General features: G+C 36.0%; 2 protein-coding genes across 5 annotated transcripts in view; one reads left to right on the top strand and one right to left on the bottom strand.

Annotated features, from left to right (window-relative positions):
* Nucleotides 1-5,715, bottom strand: part of LOC136034613 (GTP-binding protein Di-Ras2-like) — a 48,565-nt gene extending 42,850 nt beyond the window's left edge. The window contains exons 1-2 of the mRNA XM_065715899.1: nucleotides 5,498-5,715; nucleotides 996-1,184 (exon numbers count right to left, since the gene is read on the bottom strand). Coding sequence (XP_065571971.1) covers nucleotides 996-1,133 — 138 coding nt within the window. The 5' untranslated portion in view covers nucleotides 1,134-1,184; nucleotides 5,498-5,715. The remainder of the gene's footprint in view (nucleotides 1-995; nucleotides 1,185-5,497) is intronic.
* Nucleotides 5,716-14,324: 8,609 nt separating this feature from the next.
* Nucleotides 14,325-25,692, top strand: part of LOC136034604 (uncharacterized) — a 130,378-nt gene continuing 119,010 nt past the window's right edge. For 2 of the 4 annotated variants that reach the window (XM_065715881.1, XM_065715880.1), the window contains exon 1: nucleotides 14,325-14,638. In XM_065715881.1, the coding sequence (XP_065571953.1) occupies nucleotides 14,381-14,638 (258 nt within the window). In that variant the 5' untranslated portion in view covers nucleotides 14,325-14,380. The remainder of the gene's footprint in view (nucleotides 14,639-25,692) is intronic. The other 2 variants (XM_065715879.1, XM_065715878.1) reach the window with 1 other exon arrangement.

The following is a 25,692-nucleotide window of genomic DNA, read 5'->3' as shown; positions in this document are numbered from 1 at the left end:
ATTTTCCCTGTTGCCCAAGGAGGAGGGGGGGTGTAATTGTTATTTAAAGAGCTTTCGGCAATGGATATTCCAACAGGGTACGTTTAGCTTCAACCCAACGACATCTTTGAGAGGTTTCACCCTCTTTTAAAAATGCAAATACATTTATTTCACAATAAACTTTTACTACTCAGATGAATCAAAATTATAGTTACCATTCTTCAATCAGCAGCAAATAAAAACGTTTTCTCACTAGAGAGTTTTTTCAAACTGAATTTTAAAGAACTTTTTTACTATGGGTCGAGGTTTACTTTCTACTCGGTTGCAGCCATCGCTCTAATTTTGAGGTAATCAATCACCTTAATACCACTTTTCATGTAATAAATATGCACCCCAATTATTACGTTATGCCTCGCTAGCATAAATTCTCTTCTGCATCGGAAAGTTTGATGAATCATTGAGGGAAATTATCTCTGATGAATCGAAAGAAGTTAAGTCCAGCTACACCATCTTATTTCTGCTTGCTTAAGCCAGGATAATGAACTTAAAACTGGAATCTTAAGCACAGCAAAGGGCAAGACGAAGCTGTCCCTCTCTTAAAACTTTAGAATTTCACCCAAGCCTTTCGCTCGCGTAGCTTAAGTAATTTATCTTTGCTGTCTTTGCAATATTAATAAACCGTAAAACTTAAATTCAAATTAGCTCCTAAACACCACGAGTCTGCAGAACCTATGCTTCGTGCCAAAACTTATCTAAGAGGGATCATTCGGGGAGAAAAATTTTTAAAATTATGTAGACAATATGGGCGAACCATTGATTTTTGAGGGGGAGTAGTGCTCAAAAATTGTCCCAGGTATGGAATTAAACAGAAATACTCCTGCAATAAATCTCTTTAATATTATGGGTACAATCATAGGCATAGTTACTAATTTATCATGTTAAACATTATTAAAGTACCAAAATCCAGTTTCCATTGTCAAGCTTCGGAAAACACTTCTTCTTTTAGATAAAATTACCTGTCGGTATGTATCTTCCACTGTAGGGACATATGACTCCCTAAATATGCCTTTTACAAAACGTAAAACCAGTGACGATTTCCCCACCCCTCCTGCTCCAAAAACAACAATTCGGTAGTCATTACTCTGCTCTGGCATCTTCTAACATGATTTAATCCCAGTAACGTTTATCCTGTAGATTTCCATCTCCTGGAAAAAGAACGGTTTAATTAGCTGGAAAGATATAGGTTTTCAAAGGATTCATCGAAACGGCAAATCGATCTTTTGGTGATAACCACTGAACGAGGAATGGGGAATTTCTGTAATCGTTTTTAAATCTAGAAAAAGAAACTATCGAAGGTGTGCTGAGCTTTTTAGTCAGTCTAATGAAGCTCGCATTCCAAATATTTGTTCCCTGTGATGAAAATCATTATTACAAACGAAAAGACATTACTATAGGCGTGAAGCATATATTTTTTTTTTTTAGAATACAGAAACAAAAGGGATAATTCAAATTAGATTAGAATGTAACAAGAAAATATTCCTACAAACCTCACGATCACGGCTCGATAGTAGCAGCATCCTATACTGAAATCATGCCAGATAGTATCATGGCGTACTTTGAGACCTGACTAAAAACCGTCAAGGCGCTAAAGTAAACTTTGCTCACTCAAACCCCTTGCCTATAAATGCTAATTTAAAAAACTGCTATAGTGATTTATTTAAATTTTGGCAAGTGAGACGTATCAATCACCATGTTTTTCTTCTCCAAAAATATTACATTACAAATGTTTCGGTCAAGACCTATGCTTGACTGTCCTAAGTGCATAATATTAAAATAAAAAAATACTGATAAGAATCCAAAGATAGTATAAAAAAACCAAACATTAAAACAAACACAAAAACTAAAATATGAAGACCCTCTCAGAGTAACGGTGAAAGGGTAACTGAATAAAAATACAATACTGAATGGCAATGCAACTTTTCAATTTATGCAGTGCATTTTCAAAAGCCAGTCGCTTCCCAGGTAAGATTAAATAAAAAAAAAACAAGTTTTTTGAAATGAAAGTAAGGAGCTACATTAAAACTTAAAACGAACAGAAATTACTCCTTAAGGGGTTTTTCCTCCTCGACGCCCCGCTCCTTGCGCTAAAGTTTTTTATTGTTTTAAAAAGTAGAATTGCGAGAAAGAATCAAACTTTAGCGCAAGGAGCGGGGCGTCGAGGAGGAAAAACCCCTTTCATATAAGGAGTAATTTCTGTTCGTTTTAAGTTTTAATGTAGCTCCTTACTTTCATTTCAAAAAACTTGTTTTTTTTATTTAATTTCTGAAAGTTTTTGAATTAATGCATGTCTGATTTTGGCTCTCCGTACATAAGTTATTAATATGAAATTTGCATATTAATTCTTTTTTTGGCTAAATGGCTTTCTCTTAGTTTTGATCAGACGATTTTGAGAAATAAGGGGTGGGGAAGGAGGCCTAGTTGTCCTCCAATTTTTCGGTTATTTAAAAAGGCAACTAGATCTTTTAATTTTTAACGAACGTTTTTATTAGTAAAAAAAATACGCCACTTAAGAATTAACTTACGTAACAAACTTTTATATTCTTATATTTTTGATTATATATATGAGGGGGTTGGTCCCCTCGTTAATACCTCGGTCTTCACACTAAATCTTGTTTTGTCCCAATTCTTTAAGAATGACCCCTGAATCAGAAAGGCCGTAGAATAAATAGTTGAAATTACTTAAAAAAATTTTAGCATAAAGAGTGAAGTATTTATCTCCTCCTAAATACCTCGCTCTTTATGCTAAAGTATTTTTAGAACCCCTCATTTGCGTAATAATCTCTGTTCGTTTTAAGTTTTGATGCTTCTCCTTACTTTCAATTGAAAAAACTTTTTCATGTTTATATTTTCATTGTTTGTTTTTTTATAGTAATGCTAGAAAGTCCTGCGCCCTTTTGATTGAATTTTTTCTTCCCCCATGAAATATTCCTCCAAGAAAAGATCCTCCCATATAGCCCCCTCCCCTGAACCCCACACCCAAACCAAAAAAATCCCCCTGATAACGTCGGTACACTTCCCAGTAACCATTACTGTATGTAAACATTGGCCAAAGTTTGTAACTTGCAGCCCCTCTCCCAGGGACTGTGGGGGGTACGTCATCCCCAAAGACATAGTTATTATGGTTTTAGACTATGCGGAACAAAATGGCTATCTCAAAATTTTGATCCGTTGATTTTCGTAAAAAAATGAGCGTGGGAGGGGGCCTAGGTGCCCTCCAATTTTTTTGGTCACTTAAAAAGGGCACTAGAAGTTTTCATTTCCGTTAGAATGAGCCCTCTTGCGACATTCTAGGACCACTTGGTCGATACGATGACCCCTGGGAAAAAAAAAAACAAAAAAACAAAAAACAAATAAACACGCACCCGTGATTTATCTTCTGGCAAAAAATACGGAATTCCACATTTTTGTAGATAGGAGCTTGAAACTTCTACAGTAGGGTTCTCTGATACGCTGAATCCGATGGTGCGATTTGGTCCGATGGTGCGATTCGTTAAGATCCTATGACTTTTAGGGGGTGTTACCCCCTATTTTCTAAAATAAGGCAAATTTTCTCAGGCTCGTAACTTCTGGTGACAAAGACTAAATTTGATGAAACTTATATATTCAAAATCAGCATAAAAATCTGATTCTTTTGATATATCTTTTAGCATTGAAATTTTGTTTTTTAGAGTTTCGTTTACTATTGAGCCGGGTCGCTCCTTACTACAGTTCGTTACCACGAACTGTTTGATATTATTACAGATTCTATTAGGTTGCAAATTTGTGATTTTGTTGATTTATATAAAATGATCGGAGCTAATTAGTTCATTATAAATGGGGCTTGAATAGGTTTCTCCAGTGTCTCTGCTGAGAGCTACCTTTCGGTGAATCTGCTTTTTTTTATCTCTACTGCCTCCCTGAAAACTTTCATGAGACCTTTAACGGGGGCAATTATGTTCAATATTCTTTTCACCAGGTTTGGCATAAAGGATTTTGCATGTTTTAAAATTCCACGAATTTATTATCTGGTTACTATCTATAATTCAATGAAAGCCATGACTCTGTTTTACAAAAACTTTGGGGACCCAAACATTGGTTTGAGGGATTGTAAGAGGGTTTCCATTCTCAGAGTTTTCATTTTCTTATCAAGGAGGTAAATTCCTATAGTTGTGTAAGCCTTAAGACTGCCCTTCTAGAAATTCTCTACAAGTCAAGTAGGAAATTCCCGTCTTCTTATGCATGCTCCTGGGTATTTACAATTTTTCAAAATAAAATAGTGCGTACTTAAAGTCAAAATGAGGGTAGGTATAAAAAATATTATACAAACACTAGTTCAAAAACTTAAGCTTAATTCAAATGTCTGACAAAGGAAAGCACAAATAAATTATTTTCACATCAGTTTATAACACCCAAAAAGGTAATTTAAGAATTTGAGGCCATTTTACAGCTCCAATGTTGCGCGAGATAGTAAAATTATACTGTAAGTTGAAAAGACAAACACCAATTTCTAACTAGTTTTGATTTGACCCTGTACCGGTGAACATGGCTCAAGAAGAACTATGTCCAAAAGATACTCCTTCTGTAACCATTCTCTGTAAACGTCCTCTGTAACCATGGGTAGGCCGCAAAGACAAGTTTGGCATCCATTTCCAAGCATTAATTTCAAACTGAGTGTTTTTGAAATTTTGTCTAAAATCCATATATTGAGTTTTTGTCATTTTAGTAACCAAATCTTTCCAAGATAAGAATGGACGAGGATAATAAAAAACTAATCTCTTACTAGGTAATATAAGAGTTTTCAAGTTAATGTCTCAGCCACACTTGTTTTGTTTTTAGGATACTTAAAAACATAAATTGGTTTCGTTAACTAAGGCAATTAAAATGTAATCTTGAAATTTTTTTCATAGTTAAAAATACAACTTTTAGAATCAGACCTTTTTTTATTTTTAATATTATTGACTGCTTTGTCATACTTATAAGCTGAATAGGATCAAAACAGTAGACACATCTCTTAGAAATATTTACAAAGTTCGATGCTCATGGATATTGGGAGCATTATTGGAAGGGTGTTTTTTCTGCTAAAAATAATATTTCTAATGCAGGAAGGTGTACAATATTTCAATTTTGGAACTAACATACCAACTTAATAGGGTCCCGATTCAACAAGACCCAGGTCTGACCGTTGAACATTGTTTCAGTATTCTACGCGTACTTAGATGAAATTTAGTCTCTTAATTTTACTAAATTTGTTAAATCGCTTAATTGTAATTATAGTTTTCCCTTATTAAGTCAACCTAGTTATATATTTTTTTATTTTTGGTTACCATGGGCAGTGGCTCGTCTTTTACTTTGTAGCTGCCGCTACGACTATGATTTGATCAACGGTCTTATTCTTCTGTTTATTCGTTCATTTCATCCATTTCTTTTTTTTACCACTCCTCCAAAGAAGGGACTAACTGTAAGATCAACGTACGCTTACCTTGTTTATATATTTGTTTCCGCTTATCACTTTTTACGGAAAATCCAACCAATGACTTGATTTCTATTAATTTTATCCATTTCTCACTATGTTTCTTTTTTAACTCCCAAAGGTATAATTGTCCTAGTGAATTTTAGGACACTACTAATTCCATGATGTTTGAGGTTCCATTCATTCTATGGAAAATCGAAACCTTGCAACTCCAGTACTTCTTGCAAATGCGCAAAGGTCCCAGGGAAGCTTTCTAGCGGGCTTGTGTAATGTCTCTTTACCTCTGATTACTTTATGGTAGAATTATGTATGATGGATGGCTTACATTGCGGCTCGGGGAATGAATTTTTGCGTGGACTTGTACTGTTCCCTAAGGGATGCCGTTTGTTTGATAAATTTTATTTCTCTGGATTGAACGATCGCTTTTATCCAAAATCTAATTGAAAAGCTGACCGTTTCTAAACAGTATTTTTTTCAGGCTCTTCTGTTTAGGTCAAAAATGAAATCTTCAAAGACAAAATCATCAAAGATGAAATATCTGTTGGTATCTATCAGTATATTGTTTTGTCTGGAGGGGTCCGGCGTATTCCTTTCGAAAAATATTCCCATAAATGTACCCCCGCAGAAAATTTTTCTCGAAAATTCGCGGGTAAAAAATTCCTCTCGCCCTCCCGCGAAAAATTCTTGCCAGACAGTTTCTCCCTTTGAAAATTCCCTACGAAAAATTTCATCCTGAGAGTTCACTTTGAAAATACTCCCCACATGTAAAATTGAGCAGCAAATAGGGGATTAACGCAAAGAAAATAATAGAGAAAAGAATGGATTCTAGAAAACTTACCTATAGGCGTATTCAAAAATAAATAATGAATATGTTTTTTAGAATCAAATAGTTCGTGGTAATGAACTGTAAGTAAGGAGTGACTCGGTACAATAATAAAACAAAACTAAAAAAAAGGGGATTTGGTTAATAATTAATGCAGCAACAAAAGTGGCTGTTCGTACCGATTCCAAATATATAAAGTTAAGTTCAATGCTACGCATCAAACGCTACAAGCCTGAGAAAATATACTTGGTTTTCAAAAAATAGCGAAAACTCCCGGGAAGGAAAGTGATCATAGTGAAAATCACACCATTAGATTCAGCTTTAAAGAGAACCTTACTATGGAGGTTTTGCACTTTTACCTACTAAAATTTATTCTGCAATTTTTTTCCCAGGATCAAGGATCACGGATGTTTGTTTCTTTGTTTTGTTTTCGTTTTTCCCCAGGTATAATCGTATCGAGCCGATGGTCCGAAAAGATCGTGAGAGGGCTTTATTGAATGAAAACTAGAAGTTCTAGAGCCCTATTAAAGTGACCAGAAGATTATGCCACGGGAAACATGTCTTTTTCCACCATTTTATGGCATCTTACTAAGATGTTCCCCATGGAGAACCAAATTGCTATCAATTAAAAATTCTGTGATAGCCAATCGATTTAAAAGTATCTAAAAAACTATGTATCGAACTTCCAGTTTCGGAGGAACTAATGGCGCACAGTTGCGTATTCGTTCCATTTTGTTTGGAGTGGGCTGAAACTACATCTGACTCTGCAGGCAACACTAAAGATATAGTTTTTATTTTGTAACTAATTTTGTAACTCTTGTAACTAATGCTTTTTCAGCTAAAAAGAAGCTCTATTCTAACTACAAGACACCCTCCGGAGATTGAGAACCTGTAGCTCAACATTACATTTAAATCTGTCCAAAACAGAGCCAGAAGCTTGCAGTACTGTTACCTTAGATCTTTATTGCAGGCGAAAAGCACCAAAATAATTATGTCTCTCATGCTCTTTAATATAGCTTGATTACACAAGCGGAATTTTTCCTCGCAACACTGCTGATTTGCTTGAAATCCCAGATATCGGACGAAAATTTCGTAAATTAAAATGAAAAGATATGACCACTCAAATAGGCCAGTATGAGGTAATCGATGGCAGAAGTTTCGAATATGAACATGCAACTAACCTAAGTTGTACCGTAGTGTTCCTAGGCGCTTCGGAATCAAGATGGTGGTCGAAAAATACAAGCTTTTTTAAAACAAGAAGTGTTCACTGAATTGAATTCCACCGTTTTGAAAAAATGTCTATATTGTTTCTAATTTTTGTTTGTTTGAACATAGTAACGATGAAACTGACCGCTAGATGACAGGTTGAACGGAAGCAGTCGACATGGAGGCAAATTTAAGCCGTTTACAATGTGTGATTTTAGCACTAGCGAGCGTTTTTTTATATTAATATTATTATTGCGAATATCAGGTTTTTAATGTAAACTAGATGTATTTTTTTATTTAGTTTAGCATCAAAATACTTCTTTTCTTATCATTATTAAAAAAAAACAGACGGAATTCCAGATATTATTACTTTAGTCCATTCCTACTTTCATATACCAGTGCCATCGATTACCTTAGACTAGCCTATTTGAGCCGTCATGTCTTCTCATTGCAACAGACTCGACTTTTCGTTCGCCATTTTGAATTTGAGGCACCTAGCGGAACTAAGGTACCAATTAGGTTATTTTTACTTTCATATTACGAACCTATGCCATCGATTAACCCTTACTAGCCTATTTGAACGGCCATGTCTTCTCATTTTGACAAGCTCGTATTTTCGTCCGCTATTTTGGATTTAGGCAACTAATGGCAATACGGTACAACTTAGGTTATTTTTAAGTTCAGATTCAGAACCTCTGCCATCAATTACCTCATAATAGCTTATTTAAACCGTCATGCCTTCTCATTTGGATAAACTCATATTTTCGTCCGCCATCTTGGATTTCAAGCGACATATTGGCGTTCCGAGGAAAATTTCGCTTGAGCACTCGAGCCTTATTAAAGAGCATACTCAAAAATACATCTCAGTCAATTTTGGTGCTTTCCTCAAAGACGGAAGTATTTTGGTGTTTTTCGACGCTTTTCACCCTCACTACTTAGAACAAAATAAGTAAGGTTGAGAAGTTTGCAAAGAACTGGAAAGGGCTTTATAGTACAAGTCAGTTGAAAGGTGGCTCTAGTGGTTTATCAGAGTTTGTATTCAACGAATTTTGGAAACCATGGATGCATCAGTAACTGCAACCTATGTAGTTCTTTATCTCTGTATTTTTAGAAAAATCATTCTATGCAAAAAATTATTTGATAGTGATTCAGCAATGTTAATTACATTACCTCCATTAAACTTCAATGGTAATCTTAGCACAAAAACAAATTTCCCTTATTTTCGGAAAATAGACCGAAACCTCTCGAAAACGGCATTAGACCGAATAAAAAGTACACCAATGAAGTTGCCATGGTCGAAAACCCCTAACCGGAGGCATACAGTCCCCACCCCAAAAACCAAAGAAATTCATGTTGTAGCATAGAAAGTGCAAGCAATCCAATGTGCTAGAACCACTAATGGAACACTCGAAACAAGAATGTGTCTAAGTGACAAGTTCAAAGTTTGAACCTCAGTTTGTTTTCCATTTTATCCAAAGCTGTTCTGCTTTTGTATTTGAAAGAAAAGTTTGTTCCTTTGATTTCGTACTCTATTGTTCAATAGATTGAGTTGGCAAGAACGAAATACCCGTGTCCTCTAATAGGTTTTAGGATCGCCTGTACAGTCGGGGTCGTATTGTATGCGCATGTATTTGATTAAAAATAAGATGGATTCGTGGAATCTGGATGGTTTCAAGGTGGTTTATTTATGCAAGCTTGGGAATTACACCATATAACTAGCGCAGTATAGATGCAGGGTGCAAAATATTAAAAAAGATAAATGAAAAAAAATAGCTGTTAAAAAAGCTGTTTTTATAAGAAAATAGCAGTTTTCTGTTTCTCAAAAAAAGAACAGAAAGTAGAAACAGGTCGTGTGTTTTTTACGAGCCTGTTTCTATTTCTGTTTTTTTTTTTTTTCGTCTGTTTTTTTCCTTTTCTGGTTTTCTGAAAAACAGAGTTGTGCCGATACTTTTTGTGAATATAGAAATGGCGAAACTGCTGTCATGTGTTAAGGCTAATGCAACTGCATAAGAATCTGCTGTGATTATCTCTAGACTTCAGATTTAATAGTAAGCCAATTTTTTCACACTTTTCTAATTTTTCTAGTTGTTTATAGTTTTTCAATTCTTTTATTCCTATTTTGGTTTCGGCACACAAAAAACTAAACATTTTGAAGCGATTTTTTTTTTTTATTTTATGTGAAAATAAACCAAATATCTGGTGATATTATCTCTGTTCAGCATTTAATGTTCTATCTAAATATGGTAGTCATCAAACAGTTGGTGGTAACAACCTATAAGTAGGGGGGAACGCGGCTCAATAGTAACCGAAACTCTAAGAAACAATAATATATCAAAAGGATTGGCTTATGATGCTGGTTTCAAATATATAGGATTCATTCATTTCAGTGGTATCCTTCAAATACTACGAGCCTGAGAAAATATGCTTAATTTAAAAAAAATGTTAAAACACTCCCTAAAAATCTCAAAAAATCTTAACGAAAATAACAACATCAGACTCGGCGTATCAGAGAAAGCAACTGTAGAGGGTTGAAGCTTCTATCTGTAAAAATGTAAACTTTACCAGAAGATGTATTTTTCCCCAGGAGAAATATTCCGGATGCGCGTTTATTTGTCGGTTTTTCTTTTTCCCATGGGATTATCATGTCAAACTAATTGTGCAAAAAAATCTCGAGAGAGGATTCATTCGAATGGGAAATAAAAGTTCTACTACCCTTTTCAAGTGAACAAAAAGATTGGATGGCAGCTATTTTCCCCCAAAATCGTTTGGTCAAAACTTTGAGATACTATGGTCATTTTGTTCAGCATAGTCGAGAGACCCAACAACTTCGCCTTTGAAGTTAATTTAACCTCCCACAGTCCCAGAGATGTTAAGGGTTATTGTCTGGGATAAATTTTTGACCAAATTGAATTGTATAGATAATCTTTCCGGGGAAAGGGGAGATTTATCCGTGGAGGTGGATCCGGATTTCCTGACATTTTAAAAACCATTTGAACTAAAATATATAAGAAAATTTTCATCTGAAAGTAGGCCTAAGGAGCAAAATTAAAACGTACAAAAAATACTACATATTTGACGGGGTTCGCCCCCTTTTCAACACCTCGTTCTTTACGCATAAGTTTGAATTTAGTCCATAACAATTTGTAAGCTTTTTCCGCAATATCAGCAGTAAGTGTTTTCACCTATGGGTTCCAATCCAGTGCTTTGTCTCTAAACCCTATTCAGTAAAAGGCTTCATTTACTACGCGGATCCATGCCCTACTTGAGCCTGAAAACGAAGCTAAAACCAACTTTGGCTCGCAAATTTTTACAACGAAATTCTATTTCGTTTTTTTCTCCGAAAATTTCTCTAATGTTGAAGACTTTTAAGACTTTAAGTCCTCGAAAACTCCCTGAATTTTTAAGACTTTTTCCTCAATTTTAAGATTCGATAGCGGAAGCACTACATAGAGCCTGAGTTGAATAGCCGTGTGATGTTTTATATTCATTGGACACTTTTCAGCCAATCATCTCGCTATGGTGGTAAATGCTGTAAAATTACAGTTGGGATAACTAAGAAGAATTTCACTTCTAGTTTTAGTTTAGGTATTTTCTGGTAGTGCCCGATATGTACGCTCCTGCTCCGACTCGAATGCCTGCCGAGGTATTCACTGGCAGGTCCAGGGGGTCGGGGGAACCCTGCCCCCAAGATTATTTCCGGCGCCCTCATTGCGTGTTTTTTCACTCATTTTTTTAAAAGAAACTTGTCAATTCGGTCAAGTATTGTCACTTTTGTCACATTGCCCCCCCCCCCTCCAATATTTTGCTCTAGATCCACCATTGGTAATATTCAGAGCTAGTTTTGAGTTATACTAAGGCATTGCCCCTGCTTTCGAGAGTAACCCCATCTTCAATATTACCCTAAAGGCTTAGTCTACAGGCATTAGCCTAGTTAGCCTATAATTATAGCCAATAGCTTTTTTTTGGACAGTAGAAAAGACTACTGATGGCTTGCTATATTTATTCAGCTGTGGTTTTTACCTTCGTACAAGTGGCTTACATTATTCCGTTCCAACAACAGTGGCACCTACCCTCATGCCCCCGGTTTGGGAGGATTTGGGAATATACTTAGCCTATATTAATAGCGTGTAGAGACTAGGATTTTAACCATGAATTTAAACAATTTAAATATGATTTAGAAAATTTTTAGCGTAAGCATTAACCCTGCCCCGTTTCTTACAAAATTTCACCCTGATTTGTGGACTTCTTGATTAAGGAGAATTTTGAAGACTTGTAATACGTTACATCAGATTCCGTTATTCAAAAGAATATAAAGAATAACATTGCGAGAAATAATCTTGGAATATTTCTTCATTTTAGTTGAAGCAGGTGGAAAATTTAGGGAGTTGATTGGAATTTCCAAGGTGGAAACTATTATCAGCAAATTCGTGATTTTTCAGTAATTTTGAGTTTGAAAAAAAAAGAAGAATTTTCCCCGTGTTAGGGTGAATTTTGTTCAATCATGAAGTAAGAATAAGAGGCAGCAAATTTTCAAATTGAGCTTAGATATTGGAATTCGGAGGACTATTTGTTATAATCCTCAAGGTTGGAAATTTTGTAGCAAGTTAGTCGAATTTGGTATAAGTTGGAGCAGCTAATATCTGAGAGACAGATCTGTGGGCCAGACCTTTACGAGCTCAGGCAACATGTTGTATACTGTTATGCCAAAATAAATGTTAAATAAATGTTATGTAATGGCATAAGAATAGCTGTGCCAAAGATTCTAATCTGGAGCAGTGGAGGATCAAAGTGGGCTCATGGTCTCTCTAAAGCTTCTCGCATCTTTCAACTTTAACTTTTTAGCAAAAGACTCAGTAATATCTGACCTTGTTTAAATGATAAATGTAGAATTATTTTTAATTATTCTACGGTCCCTTCAGGAGCTCCCTTTTTCTTTATCGCAATTACCGGCTTCAAATTTATCGGCTTCAAGGAGTATCCTGAGTCAGTGGAAAATGAAAATGATGAATATCAGAGACTTATTGGTGATTTTCAACTTTTGCAGCAAGAAATTTTGGGCCAAAGGAATAGAGTGGATGAATTCCCAGAGGCGTTTACTAATTCGGACCCTCAACTATTTTCCGCACTAAAGTATCCGAATTTACTTGAAGTCTGGTAGGGGAGCCCCTACAGCCAAGGAGGTGCTAATCTAGAAATTTTAGACCATTGAAAAGTCCAACTCAGGTGCAAGTGGGCTTCAAAGTTTCATTTTTCAGGGATTTTCATCTATCACAAAGGAAGAATCGTAGAGATTATTGATCCTTGGGGATGAGTGGATACATTTCGGTTATAGTTTGTTTACTTTTATTCAGTTCCTAGGTTTTAGAGTATGAAAATTCGTGTTCATTCAAGTGGCTACACAACCATTTTAGATTACGAGACAGCACAGTGACCTAGTAAAGTGTTTATGCAGCCATCAAACTAAGATGGCCACATAAAATCAAGCCTTCTTTTTTATTATCATCAATTACCTGTAAAACAATTAATAGCTGTTCTGTTTCAAGATAAAGTAACATAGTCTTGACTTTTACAAGGTGCATTTAGAAATAATAGAAAAGATGGTATTATATTTTGTGGCGAAGAAACAAAGCATCAGCTTATTTTCAGTGTGTAATTAAAAACTAATAACATTGATTGGATGTCTATAGTATTTGAAACCACCTTTAAGGAATGTTTAATCATTTCTTTTGACGAAGAAGAAGAAATTATGCTTGGGACACGCTATTTTTAAAATTTTGTGGCTATGGCAACTAAGATATTTAGCTGACGATGAAGCAACAAAATCAAAGTATTGCTGCTGCAGCACTTCTGTCAGTGAAACCGACCAATGTACTGCAACAATTCTTACTGCCGTGGCTGCGTACATCCGGTTACTTTATGATTCATTTTGACTCAATTATCAAATAATTCGAAATAAGCTAAATCAGCTATCCCAAACAGGGTAGCAATTGGATGAAACTACAAATAGAGTATTTTGTGAATTTATAGGACTTTAAAGAGGGAGGTATCCAAAGTTGCCAAATATGCATTTTTAGACCAGAAGCTCTTAAATCATCAAGGAAGGGGAAGGGATTTTTTTGTGTTAACTGAATTAACTATTAGCTATATTATAAGGGCGACATTCTATATTGCTGTTCATTTTTTGCCAAAGGCTGCCATACTTCAGTTTGTGATTTTGCCATTCTGTCTTTTCTGATGCGTATTCACCTTTTTTATTTTCATTTTATTTTTGTTCTTTTTTTTTAATCAAGTCGTCAAGTAACAAAATTTGGAAGGGCCAGATCGTGTAAAGAGTTAGCTTTCTACTTTCGAACATATGATTAAAAATTAATAATCATGAAATCACAGAGAGGGATGATATTAATTGGACGCGGCACATACAGGAACAAGCGAATTTCCTACTGTCTACTATCCAGGTGAATCAGGATGTGACTAAAAGGTATAATTTCGAGGTAACCGACTTTACTAGTCAGTTTTTTTATGTATCACAATCTTAGTCTTTTTTATATCAAAAGCATTTTAAGAGAAAGTCAGTGACGCTTTGTCTGTGTTGCCCATAAGCAGATGCCTCTAAAGGGTTTCTATTTCATTCCGGCCTTAAGAGACTTCTTTTGAACGTCGTTTGTTTAATTCATTCTTTACTGAGTCATTAAATGTCAATGGAGATCCCTTGTGTTTGCGATAGACTGCGAAGGAATTTTTAATTAGCTATAGATATTACATGCTTCTTGTTATCTCTAAGATAACAATATTTTGGAGCAAGTGCATAGATACAGTTGAATAGTTGTACTAAAAGGAAGAAGTTTGACCGAACCATCTCATAAATGGGGTGCAATATATCGAAAAAGGTTGAAACACCTAATGAGAACACTAACAATGATGTTAGTGAAGCTAAAGCCAAAGCTTCAGTAAAAATTAAGTTCTATGAGTTTACTTTTACAGTTTCAAACAAGTTCTGGGAGAAACTCTTTGATCGAGAAAAGTTCGAAAGTGTTTCGAAGAAGCTGGCCCAGCTCGCTGAACAAACTCTGGCTAACAATGGAGACATTTATATTCAAGATACTGATGGTTCGCCCTATAAGGTAGTAAATTCATTGTATTCTTTTTTAAAGCTACCATGGTAACTTTGGTTTTTTCTAAGCCAGCCTTGATTAACTTAACGTTGTAATTAACTGCAATCAAACAGTGTAGTATGGAGCGACCCGGCTCAATAGTAACCAAAACTCTAAAAAATGGAATTTTGATACCAATACCTACATCAAAAGAATTGCATTTTAATGCTGATTTTAAATATATAAGTTTCATCAAGTTTAGTCTTACCCATCAAAAGTTACGAGCCTGAGAAAATTTGCGCTATTTTAGAAAATAGGGGGAAACGCCCCCTAGAAGTCATAGAATCTTAACGAAAATCACATCATCAGATTCAGCGTATCAGAGAACCCTACTGTCGATGTTTCAAGCTCCTATCTACAAAAATGTGGAATTTTGTATTTTTTGCCAGAAGGCAGATCACGGATGCGTGTTTATTTGTTTTTTTGTTTTTTTTTTCCCAGGGGTGATCGTATCGACCCAGTTGTCCTAGAATGTTGCAAGAGGGCTCATTCTAACGGAAATGAAAAGTTCTAGTGCCCTTTTTAAGTGACCAAAAAAATTGGAGGGCACCTTGGCCCCCTCCCACGCTAATTATTTTACCAAAGTCAACGGATCAAAATTCTGAGATAGCCATTTTATTCAGCGTAGTCGATAAACATTATAACTATGTCTTTGGGGACGACTTACTCCCCCACAGTCCCCATGGGAGGGGCAACAAGTTACAAACTTTGACCAATGCTTACATATAGTAATGGTTATTGGGAAGTGTACATGCGTTTTCAGGAGGATTTTTTTGGTTGGGGGAGGGGTTGAGAAGAGGGGGATATGCTGGGGGAACTTTCCATCGATAATTTGTCATGGGGGAAGAAAATCTCCATGAAGGGAGCGCAGGATTTACTAGCATTATTTAAAAACACATTGAAAAAATAAATATGAAAAAGTTCTTTCAGCTGGAAGTAACGAACAGCATTAAAACTTAAAACAAACAGAAATTTTTACCCATTTGAGGGGCTCACCTCCTCCTAATACCTCGCTCTTTACGTTAAAGTATTTTTAGTAATTATAACTATTTATTCTACGGCTTTTGTGATTCTGGGGTCATTCTTTATGAATTGGGACAAAATTTAAGCTTTAGTGTAAAGAGCGAGGATCTGACAAGGGGGCGAACCCCCTCATATATGTAATAAAAATATGAGAATACAAAAGTTCTTTACGTAAGCTAATTTATAAGTTACGTAAATCTTTTACTAATAAAAATATTCGTAAAAAATTAAAAGTTCTAGTTGCCTTTTTAATTAACCAAAAAATCGGAGGGCAACTAGGCTTCCTCCCCCGCTCTTTTTTTCTCAAAATCATTCGATCAAAATTATGAGAAAGCCATTTAGCCAAAAAAAAAAATACAAATTTCGTTTTAATTATTCCTCTGCGGAGAGCCAAAATCAAAACATGCTTTGATTCAAAAACGTTCAGAAATTAAATAAAAAAAAACAAGTTTTTTTAACTGAAAGTAAGGAGCGACATTAAAACTTAAAACGAACAGAAATTACTTCATATATGAAAGAGGCTGCTTCCTCATCAACGCCCCGCTCTTTACGCTAAAGTTTTTTACTGTTTTAAAAAGAAGTATTGAGAGACAGAGTCAAACTTTAGCGTAAAGAGCGGGGCGTTGATGAGGAAGCAGCCTCTTTCATATACGAAGTAATTTCTGTTCGTTTTAAGTTTTAATGTCGCTCCTTACTTTCAGTTAAAAAAACTTGTTTTTTTTTATTTAATCTGCTTTAGGATAGATGCATGATTTCACGGATATATTGCTGCGTTTACTATGTAGAATTTTTTCTACATACACAGTAATCTTTTTCTTAGGACATTCTGTTGTTTTTTAAGTTTATCCAGGAGCATGTCCTCCCCCGATTAGAAACCCTGATTAGAAACTGTGTATTACCAAAATGTGACTTTTAGCAAAACTTTGCTGATGATTAGTACTGGAAACGTGAAGGATGAGCTGGCCTCGTGTGCCACGTGTGGATAGAAACTTGGCTCCGTGTCTAACTTTTATCTTGTGTCAACAAGTAAACATGATTTTGATTTTAAAGCAAAAGGTTAGTCTTATCAGAGTTTCAAAAAACTGTGAGAAAATATAAAGAAATTAACGTTTAATTTTTTCCAGGATATTTTATTATTATTATTATTATTTTTATTATTTTACAAAGCTACCGTGACAACATTTTATTTTCCTTAAAAATTCATGAGAACCTAAGTAACAACTGCACACAAATTAGTGACCCATCTTCCCCGAATGATAATTGCGAACGAACACTAAACCCAGTTTGAGACAACCAGTTTATCCATAAGGGCATAAAGAGAACAATTAATGAGAAATGGAGTTATTTCAAACACAAGTTTTGAAATTAGCTACTCACAAGCCGTATAAAAGCCCAGGGTCGCAAATCAAAACATTGCAGGCAAAGAAAGCCATAGGATGATTCATAGATCCGTAGGATATCTAATGGGTCGATATCTACCAAAAACAAAGTTTGAATCGAGGTCTTGAATATGTGGAAAGTATTTACTTTCAGATATAGCTGTACACAATGGCGGAGATTCACGGAAATTGGGGAGGGATGGTAAAACGAATTTGTCAAAATTTAGGGAGGGGGAGCAATTTTCACAATTTTTCTATAGAAAAAAATTAAACTATGGTACTTGTATGATCTACGCCCTATCGCTCTAGTTGTTCATTATAGCATTGCAGAACAGGTTTTCTTTTTAGTTTCTTTCAGCTTAGCGTGAGACAAGGCAAAGAGAAATGACAGAATAGATGGAAAATATATAATTTGGGCTATATATTTGCATATTAAGGGGGAGGTAAAATATTGAACAGTGTCAAGCTAGAAAACAATTCTTACTACATAATATGTTGAATAAGTGTACCAAACACAATGGGGATGCAGACCCACTATACTTTACCCCCCACCCCACCGTGTAATGTGCAAATATAACCCAAATTTGTTTTTAAAATACTATGTTTTTACCATACTTAGGTATATTTCATTAAAATTAGCGCCAGAAAAACATATCAGAAGAATATTAGTTAGCATAGAGATCATTCAAGTACCAAAACTATCTCTATAAAAAAAGGCATTTTTCAAAATTTTTAGGGGGAGGCGTGAAAAGTCTAAACCTTTCCAGGAAAATATTACATGCACGAGTCAGATTAAATTGATAACCAATTCGCATTCATCGTTTTCAGTCGAATGTGACCACTTTTAGAACAGGAGTAGTGACGCCTTATAGCTTTTATTAGACACATGGCCACTACTCCTTTCTTCCTTTAATAATTTAAGTTGAACGGTGATCCCCTCAGGACGTAGGTTATGGGTTTTTAATTTTCTAAGAGATGAAGATGTCTTACGTCATAGGCTTTGCATGTTACATAATAGAAAATGTATAAAAACCTTCAGGGGCTTCTTTACCCAAGGATTTATAATTTTATTACATAATAGAGTTTAGGTGTTACATAATAAAATTTGTATGTTACGTAATGGGACTTGTTAGACGGCCAGGAAAAAGCTATTACGTAATAGGGTTTGTTTACTTTTGGTTGTTACGTAATAGGATCTGTTAGAGGGCCAGAAAAATAAATATTACGTAATAGGGATCGTTTATTTTTGTTTCTACGTAACAGGACGTGTTTACTTTTGGTTGTCACGTAAAAGGGAATGTTAAAGTCCACTAGTCAAGGTGGGTTTTTTCATCAAGATATTTTTCTTCAAAACCATTTTTAAGACATTTTTCTCCAAGGCGTTTTAAAGACGTTTCAAGGTATTTCAAGACTGTTTTTAAGATATTTTTTCTTCAAGAAGTTTTTCAAGATGTTTCAGGACATTTCAAGACGTTTTTAAAATATTTTTCTTCAAGACGTTTTTCTTATTGTGTTCTGTAGTCCTTACCTAATAGTTTCTCTCTCTGATTCTTAAGAACTTACAAAGGCAAGGTGGGAAAACCTTCAGGGCCCGTTAGTGGTGAGATCTTCAAGACATTGGACCCTAATGAGCAATTACAGCGGGACCCTTAGCATTCAATTTCACCGAGCCCCCTAACCTAACCACCCGGGGTTCCCAGCATCCAATTTCACTGGGGGCCTAGCATCCAGTTCCATCGGGGGCCCTATGCGGGGGACCCTAGGGATCATAGCAATCAATAGCATCGGGAGAACCCAAGCAACCAATTCAAACGGAGGCCCTAGCAACCCATTCCATCGGAGTCCAAGCAGTCAATTTCAATGGGGCCCTAACCTCCATTCTCACCGGTAGCTGCTAAGCTAACCAGAGAGTCCCTAAGATCCAATTCAACTGGGGCCTTAGTGAGCACTTCCAACGGGGGTCCTAGCTACCAATTTCACCGACAAGAGATATTTCAAGATGTTTCAAGATTTCTATGGATGTCATGTAATAGAGGAATGTTTACTTATTTTAAGGATGATGCAATCCCGCTTGATATACTATACTTTATTGCCCGTGGGGAATCCTCTGTTGTACCTGAGCACAACACATACGTGGAATGTTACGTAAGACAGTGCACACGTGGGATGGGACGCAATCTTACACTTGGGTGCTACGTAATGACGGGAGCACACGTTGGTTCCACGTAATGACAATGCTTATTTGGGTGCCTGCATAATACTTTAAGAGATTTTTTCTTTCAATACTTTGTTCCCCTCAGGGAACCTTTATAATCTAGTTATTTTTGTCCTCAATAGGATTTGAAACAAGATTCTCCCTCGATGGAATTGTGCCTTGGGCACTTGAACCAGCAAACTATTCATAATAAATTGACTCAGGTAATGCATTCTATATGATAACCTATTGCAAGCAAGGAGAATCTCGTGTTCTCGCATACTAAAGCGATTAAAAGGTTTGCATGTCTCCAACCCTTTCCACATTAGAGGACAAACATCTCAATGCTATTTATTTTTTCTATATAGATATACCTGCAGGTTACAGCATTATTAATTTTCTAAGTTGAACTAGGCAGGCCAAGTTACATAGCAGATGTTAAACAGCGATGGCGTTAAATATTTCATTGCGTAAACGATTATGTATTGAAGTTATATGCTTGAACTAATAGTCTAAAGAATGAAGAGTTTTGTACATAAAAATTTTATTTGTAAAAAAAAAACTTTATAAAATCATAAAATCACAGAAAAAGCAGTTAAAACTCAACAAACGGTAAAAACAAACCATTAAAAACTTATAAAGGATAAAATATAAGCAAGAAAACATGAAGTCATAGAAAAATCAGTCAAAACTTAACAAATAGATAAACAAAACGTGAAAAAAACTGATATAGGATAAAATACAACAAAATCCAAGCGTAAATTGAAAAAAGACCAAACCTAGCAACCAATTCTAGAGTGGGGCTTCTTATTAAAGCCAAATTTAATCCATATTAAAAGGCATTTCTGAGAGGTGTTAGTGGCAATTCCACGTTTCTTTGAGACAAAACTGTGCATATTTCACGCCAGCGTGACAACATACAACTGACCCACTCCATAGCGTGCAACTTCAGCAGAGCCCCCTAACATCCAAATCCAGCGGGAGACTCCTAGTAACCAATTCCAGAGGGTAAAGTTTGTTATTAAAGACAAATTTAAACCAGATTGAGGGATTCCTGAGAGGTTTTAATGAAAATGCTACATTTCTTGTATCCAAGGCTATGCATATTCACGCCATCGTAATAATATGCGCTTAGCACACTCTACCAAGCCATTCCAGAAGGGGAGGGTTGTTATTAGAGATAGATTTAAACCATATTAAGAGTTGTTTCTGAGATTTCTTAATGAAAAACCTTCATTTCCTTTACTGGGTATTAGATTTCAATCCCCCTCACAACTGACAAATTCTTTTAACACATCCCAGCTTAACTTTAAGCTGTGAAACAGATTAGTCCAAGCAGATCAAATCACCGTGTCACACTACGGATGAAACACGGCACCCTCAGCCACCCCTCAACGTTATGGCCTCCACAGCAATTCTTGCCCCCGTGACAATGTGTGCTATCCTCCGTGACAAGCTTATAGTACGAATTATCATTCCTAAGACATTTTCCAGACATTTTCTTAATAAAATTATGCTCTAAGTCCATTGGTTCGTGTTTTTCCAAGCCACCCCTCAATATAATACCCTCCATGGCAGCTCAAGTCACCTTGCGTTAATTTCCTGGATCGTGGTATCCCTGTGATATATATTACCATTCCTAAGACATTCTCGAAATACTATCTAGCGTAGCAAGGCACGGTAAGTTAACCTAAATGAACCTAACTATAATGCAATTACAATTATTTGAATCTTGGTAAATTCCCTCTTCATGTGTATCTAACTCTAAACACTTGCGATAGTAAAAATGTATCGTCTTCTATGAGTGAAAATGTATGGATGTTTTGTAAGAAGTATTTTCTATTTTGTAAGAACCGTTCGTGATTGTCTAGGATATATTTTCGTTTTGTAAGAATTGTTTTTGCTTCGTAAGAAGATTTGGTAAAATTCTAGTTAATTGACTTCTTGCTATCTCGCCAAGTTTCATCCCGATCCCTTCACTCTAAGCGTTTTGCATGATTTTAGGTTCACCTCATCAACCCCCCCCCAATGTCACTAGATCCAGTCGGGATTTAAAATAAGAGCTTTGAGACACGATATCCTTCTAAATATCAAGTTTCATTGAGATCCGATCACCCGTTCGTAAGTTAAAAATACCTCAGTTTTTTTAATTTTTCAGAATTACCCCCCCCCCCAACTATCCCAAAGAGAGCATATTCGTTCCGGTTATGTCAATCACGTATCTAGGACCCACAAAGTTTCAATTTTTCCCGCCAAGTTTCATCCCGATCCCTCCACTCTAAGTGTTTTTCAAGATTTTAGGTTTCCCCCTCCCAACTTCCCCCCCAACGTCACCAGATTCGGTCGAGACATAAAATAAGAGCTCTGAGACACGATATTTATTTATTTATTTATTTATTTATTATTACGAATAGCGGTAAGCATCAATGCTTGTCGCAAAAACACAAAAACACAAAATCATAATACTAATCTAAAGTAAATTGGCAACGACAAACTAAACAGCAAAAAATTCTGAATAACACGAAAATACACAACAAAAGCGTCTAAATAAAAAGGCGTATTTACTAATGCACTCTTAAAAATTCGGACACTCTCTGCCTCGACAACCTCCAAAGGCAAACCATTCCATGGTCCGGCAACTCTACTAACGAAAGATAATTGACCAATTTTTTTCAGTGGTTTTGGGGGATATAATTTATAATCATGCTGACGAGTAGACTGATAATGGCTAAATTTAAGAAATAAATTTGGATCAACATCATCCACTCCTTTAATTATACGAAACACATTTACAAGGTCATTGCGACGTCTACGAAACTTCAACGACGGGAGTTGAAGCCTAGAAAGTCTCTGCGGATAGGGAAGGCGCTGAAGGTATGGGACCAATCTAGTTGCCCTTCTCTGAACCTTCTCTCTCCTATGCTCATCCGTTAGACTTAATGGAAACCAAACAGAAGCATTATACTCAAGAAGAGGGCGGGCCATTGATTTATATAGTAGTAAGAAATTACGAAGGTTAAACCTACTGAAGCTTCTCTTTATAGACGATAAACGGTAATTTGCATTCTTTACAATTTCCGAAACATGCTTATCAAATATCAATTGGGTATCAAAGTAAACGCCAAGGTCACGCACTATTTCGTTAGAAGGGATTCGTATGCCAGACAGCTGGTAAGTATGCACAGGTGGGAGTTTACGAGCATAGTGTAAAACAACACACTTAGAAGGGTTTATGAACATGGAATTAGATTCGCACCAATAAGTTAGAGAGTCAAGATTCTCCTGTAAAAGTTGCACGTCGTTTTGGTCTCGTACTCGTAGATAAAGTTTTACATCATCCGCGAACATCTTGACAGTAGAATGCTGAACAGAGGAAGGCAGATCATTAATAAATAAACAAAATAAAATTGGACCTAGGCAGCTACCCTGGGGGACTCCGTTTAACACATCAATTGAGGATGACATAGCTTCACCAACAACAACCTGCTGAGTTCTTCCATTTAGATAATCAGCAATAAATGCAATTGTTTTTTTACCCAATTTATAAACTGCATATTTTTTAAGAAGGATGGGTATTGAAATTTTGTCGAATGCCTTCGAGAAGTCGATATAAATGCAGTCAAAGGGTATAGCTAAATCGGCAAAACGTTGAAAACCCAAAATAACCTCAAGAAGCTGAGTATTACAAGACCTATTTTTTTCGAAAACCATGCTGAGCAGGATTCCAAAGACGATTTTCATCAAAATACTTTTGAACACGTAAAACAATCAACTTTTCCATCACTCGGCAAAAAATAGACGTAATTGAAATCGGCCAATAATTTTTAAAATCCGACTTGGAGCCACTTTTGTGAAGTGGCTTTACCAAGGCCTTCTTCCACCCTGAAGGACACAGTCCATGCGCCAAAGATAAGTTAAATATATAAGTAAGTCGTTCTGCAATTTCATGAGCAATTAGTCTTATCATTATGTTCGGGAAACCGTCTATATCCGGCGCTTTAGACGTATCCAATTTTATAAGAATAGTATAAGCTTCAGTCAATGAGAAATCCGAATCATCAAATGGAACAAGAATGTCCGACGATGCAATCGACTCTACTTGAGATTCAAAATTAGCTTCATTTGAATGAATTGGCTGTGTTTTAACAAAAACTGAAGGAAAAAATTTGATTAAAAATAAGAGCCTTCTCAGAATCACATCACTATCAATCTTTTGGTGTGTATCCTGATGTGTGAACGTAGATGTAGATGGTGCAAGGTTAGGCTTATTCCTGTTTACATATTTCCAAAATGTTTTAGGTGATGCGGTGCTTAAGTGAATAATACGCGACTCAAGCTCTTCACGAATAGTCCCAAGAAGCCGAGTGACCTTGTTTCTCGCTAGTGAATATGCATGCCATTCACCTGGATCCTCTTGCAACTGAGTATCCAAATGCCCTTGTCTGACTACTTTACTATGTCGTGACTCAATATACGACCGCCAAAGACTATTTTTTCGCGTATTGCTTGGAGTATGTGTCTCGGAAGTTTAGGGTTATTTCTACGACCGGAAAAATTCTTCACCAAAGGATCAAATTTATCTTTACATTCCCTCAACACTTTTTTTTACTAAATCAAACGCGGTGTCCGGAGAAACATGATTATTTTGTAGTTCATACATGATATTAATAGACGAAATAATTTGTCGCATTGACTCATAATCGGCTTTAGCATAATCATGCCGATAAAACTCAAAACCTCTCTGTTGAGCATCAATATTCATGTAAATATCTAACACAACGTAATCACTTTTGCCTAAAGGTGGACGGAAATCTATACTCAAAATATTATCGATTGACTTGGTAATAAACAGATCTAAAATCGATGGAATAGCATCATTCCTGGCTCGAGTTGGCCTATCAGTATGCTGGTGTAAGTACAGATCATCCAATCTATCTAAAAATTGCTGCTCATACGATGAAGTGGACTGACTAGTACTATGCACACTCCAATCTATCAAAGGTAAATTGAAGTCACCTAGAATAAGGAACTTTGAACTACGACCAACACGACGAGAAATACACGCTAGAATATTGGCATTATTAACTGGACTCGATAAATTCACAGTAGGACTACGATAAAAAGCTGCAATACACGTGTAAGTACTATGATCAACCAAATTTAACATCAACCAAAAGACACTCCAAAAGGCAATTTAACATCAACCAAAAGACACTCCGACACTGAGTCTACTAACGAATCAACAACCACAGAAAACTTAATAGAACCATGAATATAAATACAAATCCCTCTTTTAGCTGAATTATTAGATACTAAATTATATTGTGCGGTTGAAAATAAATAGACGGGTAACTAAAATGTTTCAGTAGAACTTCGGTAACAACAACTAAATGTGCTTTACGTTGCTTTATTAGCTCACTAAACTCTTCCCATTTAGATGACAGGCAGTCTGCATTTGTATATGTCACCAAAAATTTATCACTCAGACACTTCAACTTTTTTAGGGTGTCACTCTTCCATGCTCGCGTAGCTTTTTGGGGTTTCACGAAAAGAGTTATTATTCACGAGGATTAGTCCATTTTTGCTACGTTTTATTTTCCAGTTAGTTTCGCAAGCGTCCAATTTCGATTTCAGCTCCTGTTTCAGGGCATCGTACTTCTTTTTTTCCAACAGTTCAATGGTAGTACGATCATGAGAGACTTTGAACAAGGGGTATGTAGCTTTGAAACTAGCAGTCTCGGACATCAGAAAGAAACAAGCTGTAGCTCGTTCTACCGGTGTCTTAAACATCAACTTAATAAGCTTGATCTTACCAGGCGTATGTTTACCAAGTCTAACTGAGTAGCTACATTTCGCAGGGCAAAGTACAAGTAGCTTGTCGTTGAAAAATTTGCAATCGGTCTCGTTTTGTTGTCTACGAGATGACAAAGTAGCGTCTTCAGCTAAACCAAACACGATCAGGATTTTTTTTGTTTTTCAACAAAATCTGACACATAAACTCAACTTAAGTTCGAGCTACTGACACTGATTTCCTCGTTCTTTTTCATAAATTTTCCAGTTAGGCTTTTTTCCAAGCTCTGACACTTCACTCCTATTAGGTTCTCAGTAAAATACTGGACGTCAGAAAGTGTGCACTTATTTTTCAGGTCATTCTCGATTTCAGCTACTTTCCTTTGGATAGGCTCTAATAAAGCGCAAAACTTATCTTCCATCGCCTTAAATGACGTTTGAATTTCACCCCTTAAAATATCTTTAATTTCTGCAGATGTCAGTCCTTGGTTGATCGAGTTTTTCTGTTGTTTACATACGGGGCAGAACGAAAGTGATCCGAGCCTCCGAGTCATTTTTGTGAATAAGTTGTATTCCGGCTCTGTCATTTCCAAGCATACGATGCATACCCAGGATTCGCATGAGTTGCAAAGCAATGC

Source organism: Artemia franciscana, chromosome 13 (genome assembly GCF_032884065.1).
Source record: "Artemia franciscana chromosome 13, ASM3288406v1, whole genome shotgun sequence".
NCBI lineage: Eukaryota > Metazoa > Arthropoda > Branchiopoda > Anostraca > Artemiidae > Artemia > Artemia franciscana.
The sequence above is the reverse complement of the archived record's forward strand: the minus strand, read 5'-3'. Positions and strand labels throughout refer to the sequence as shown.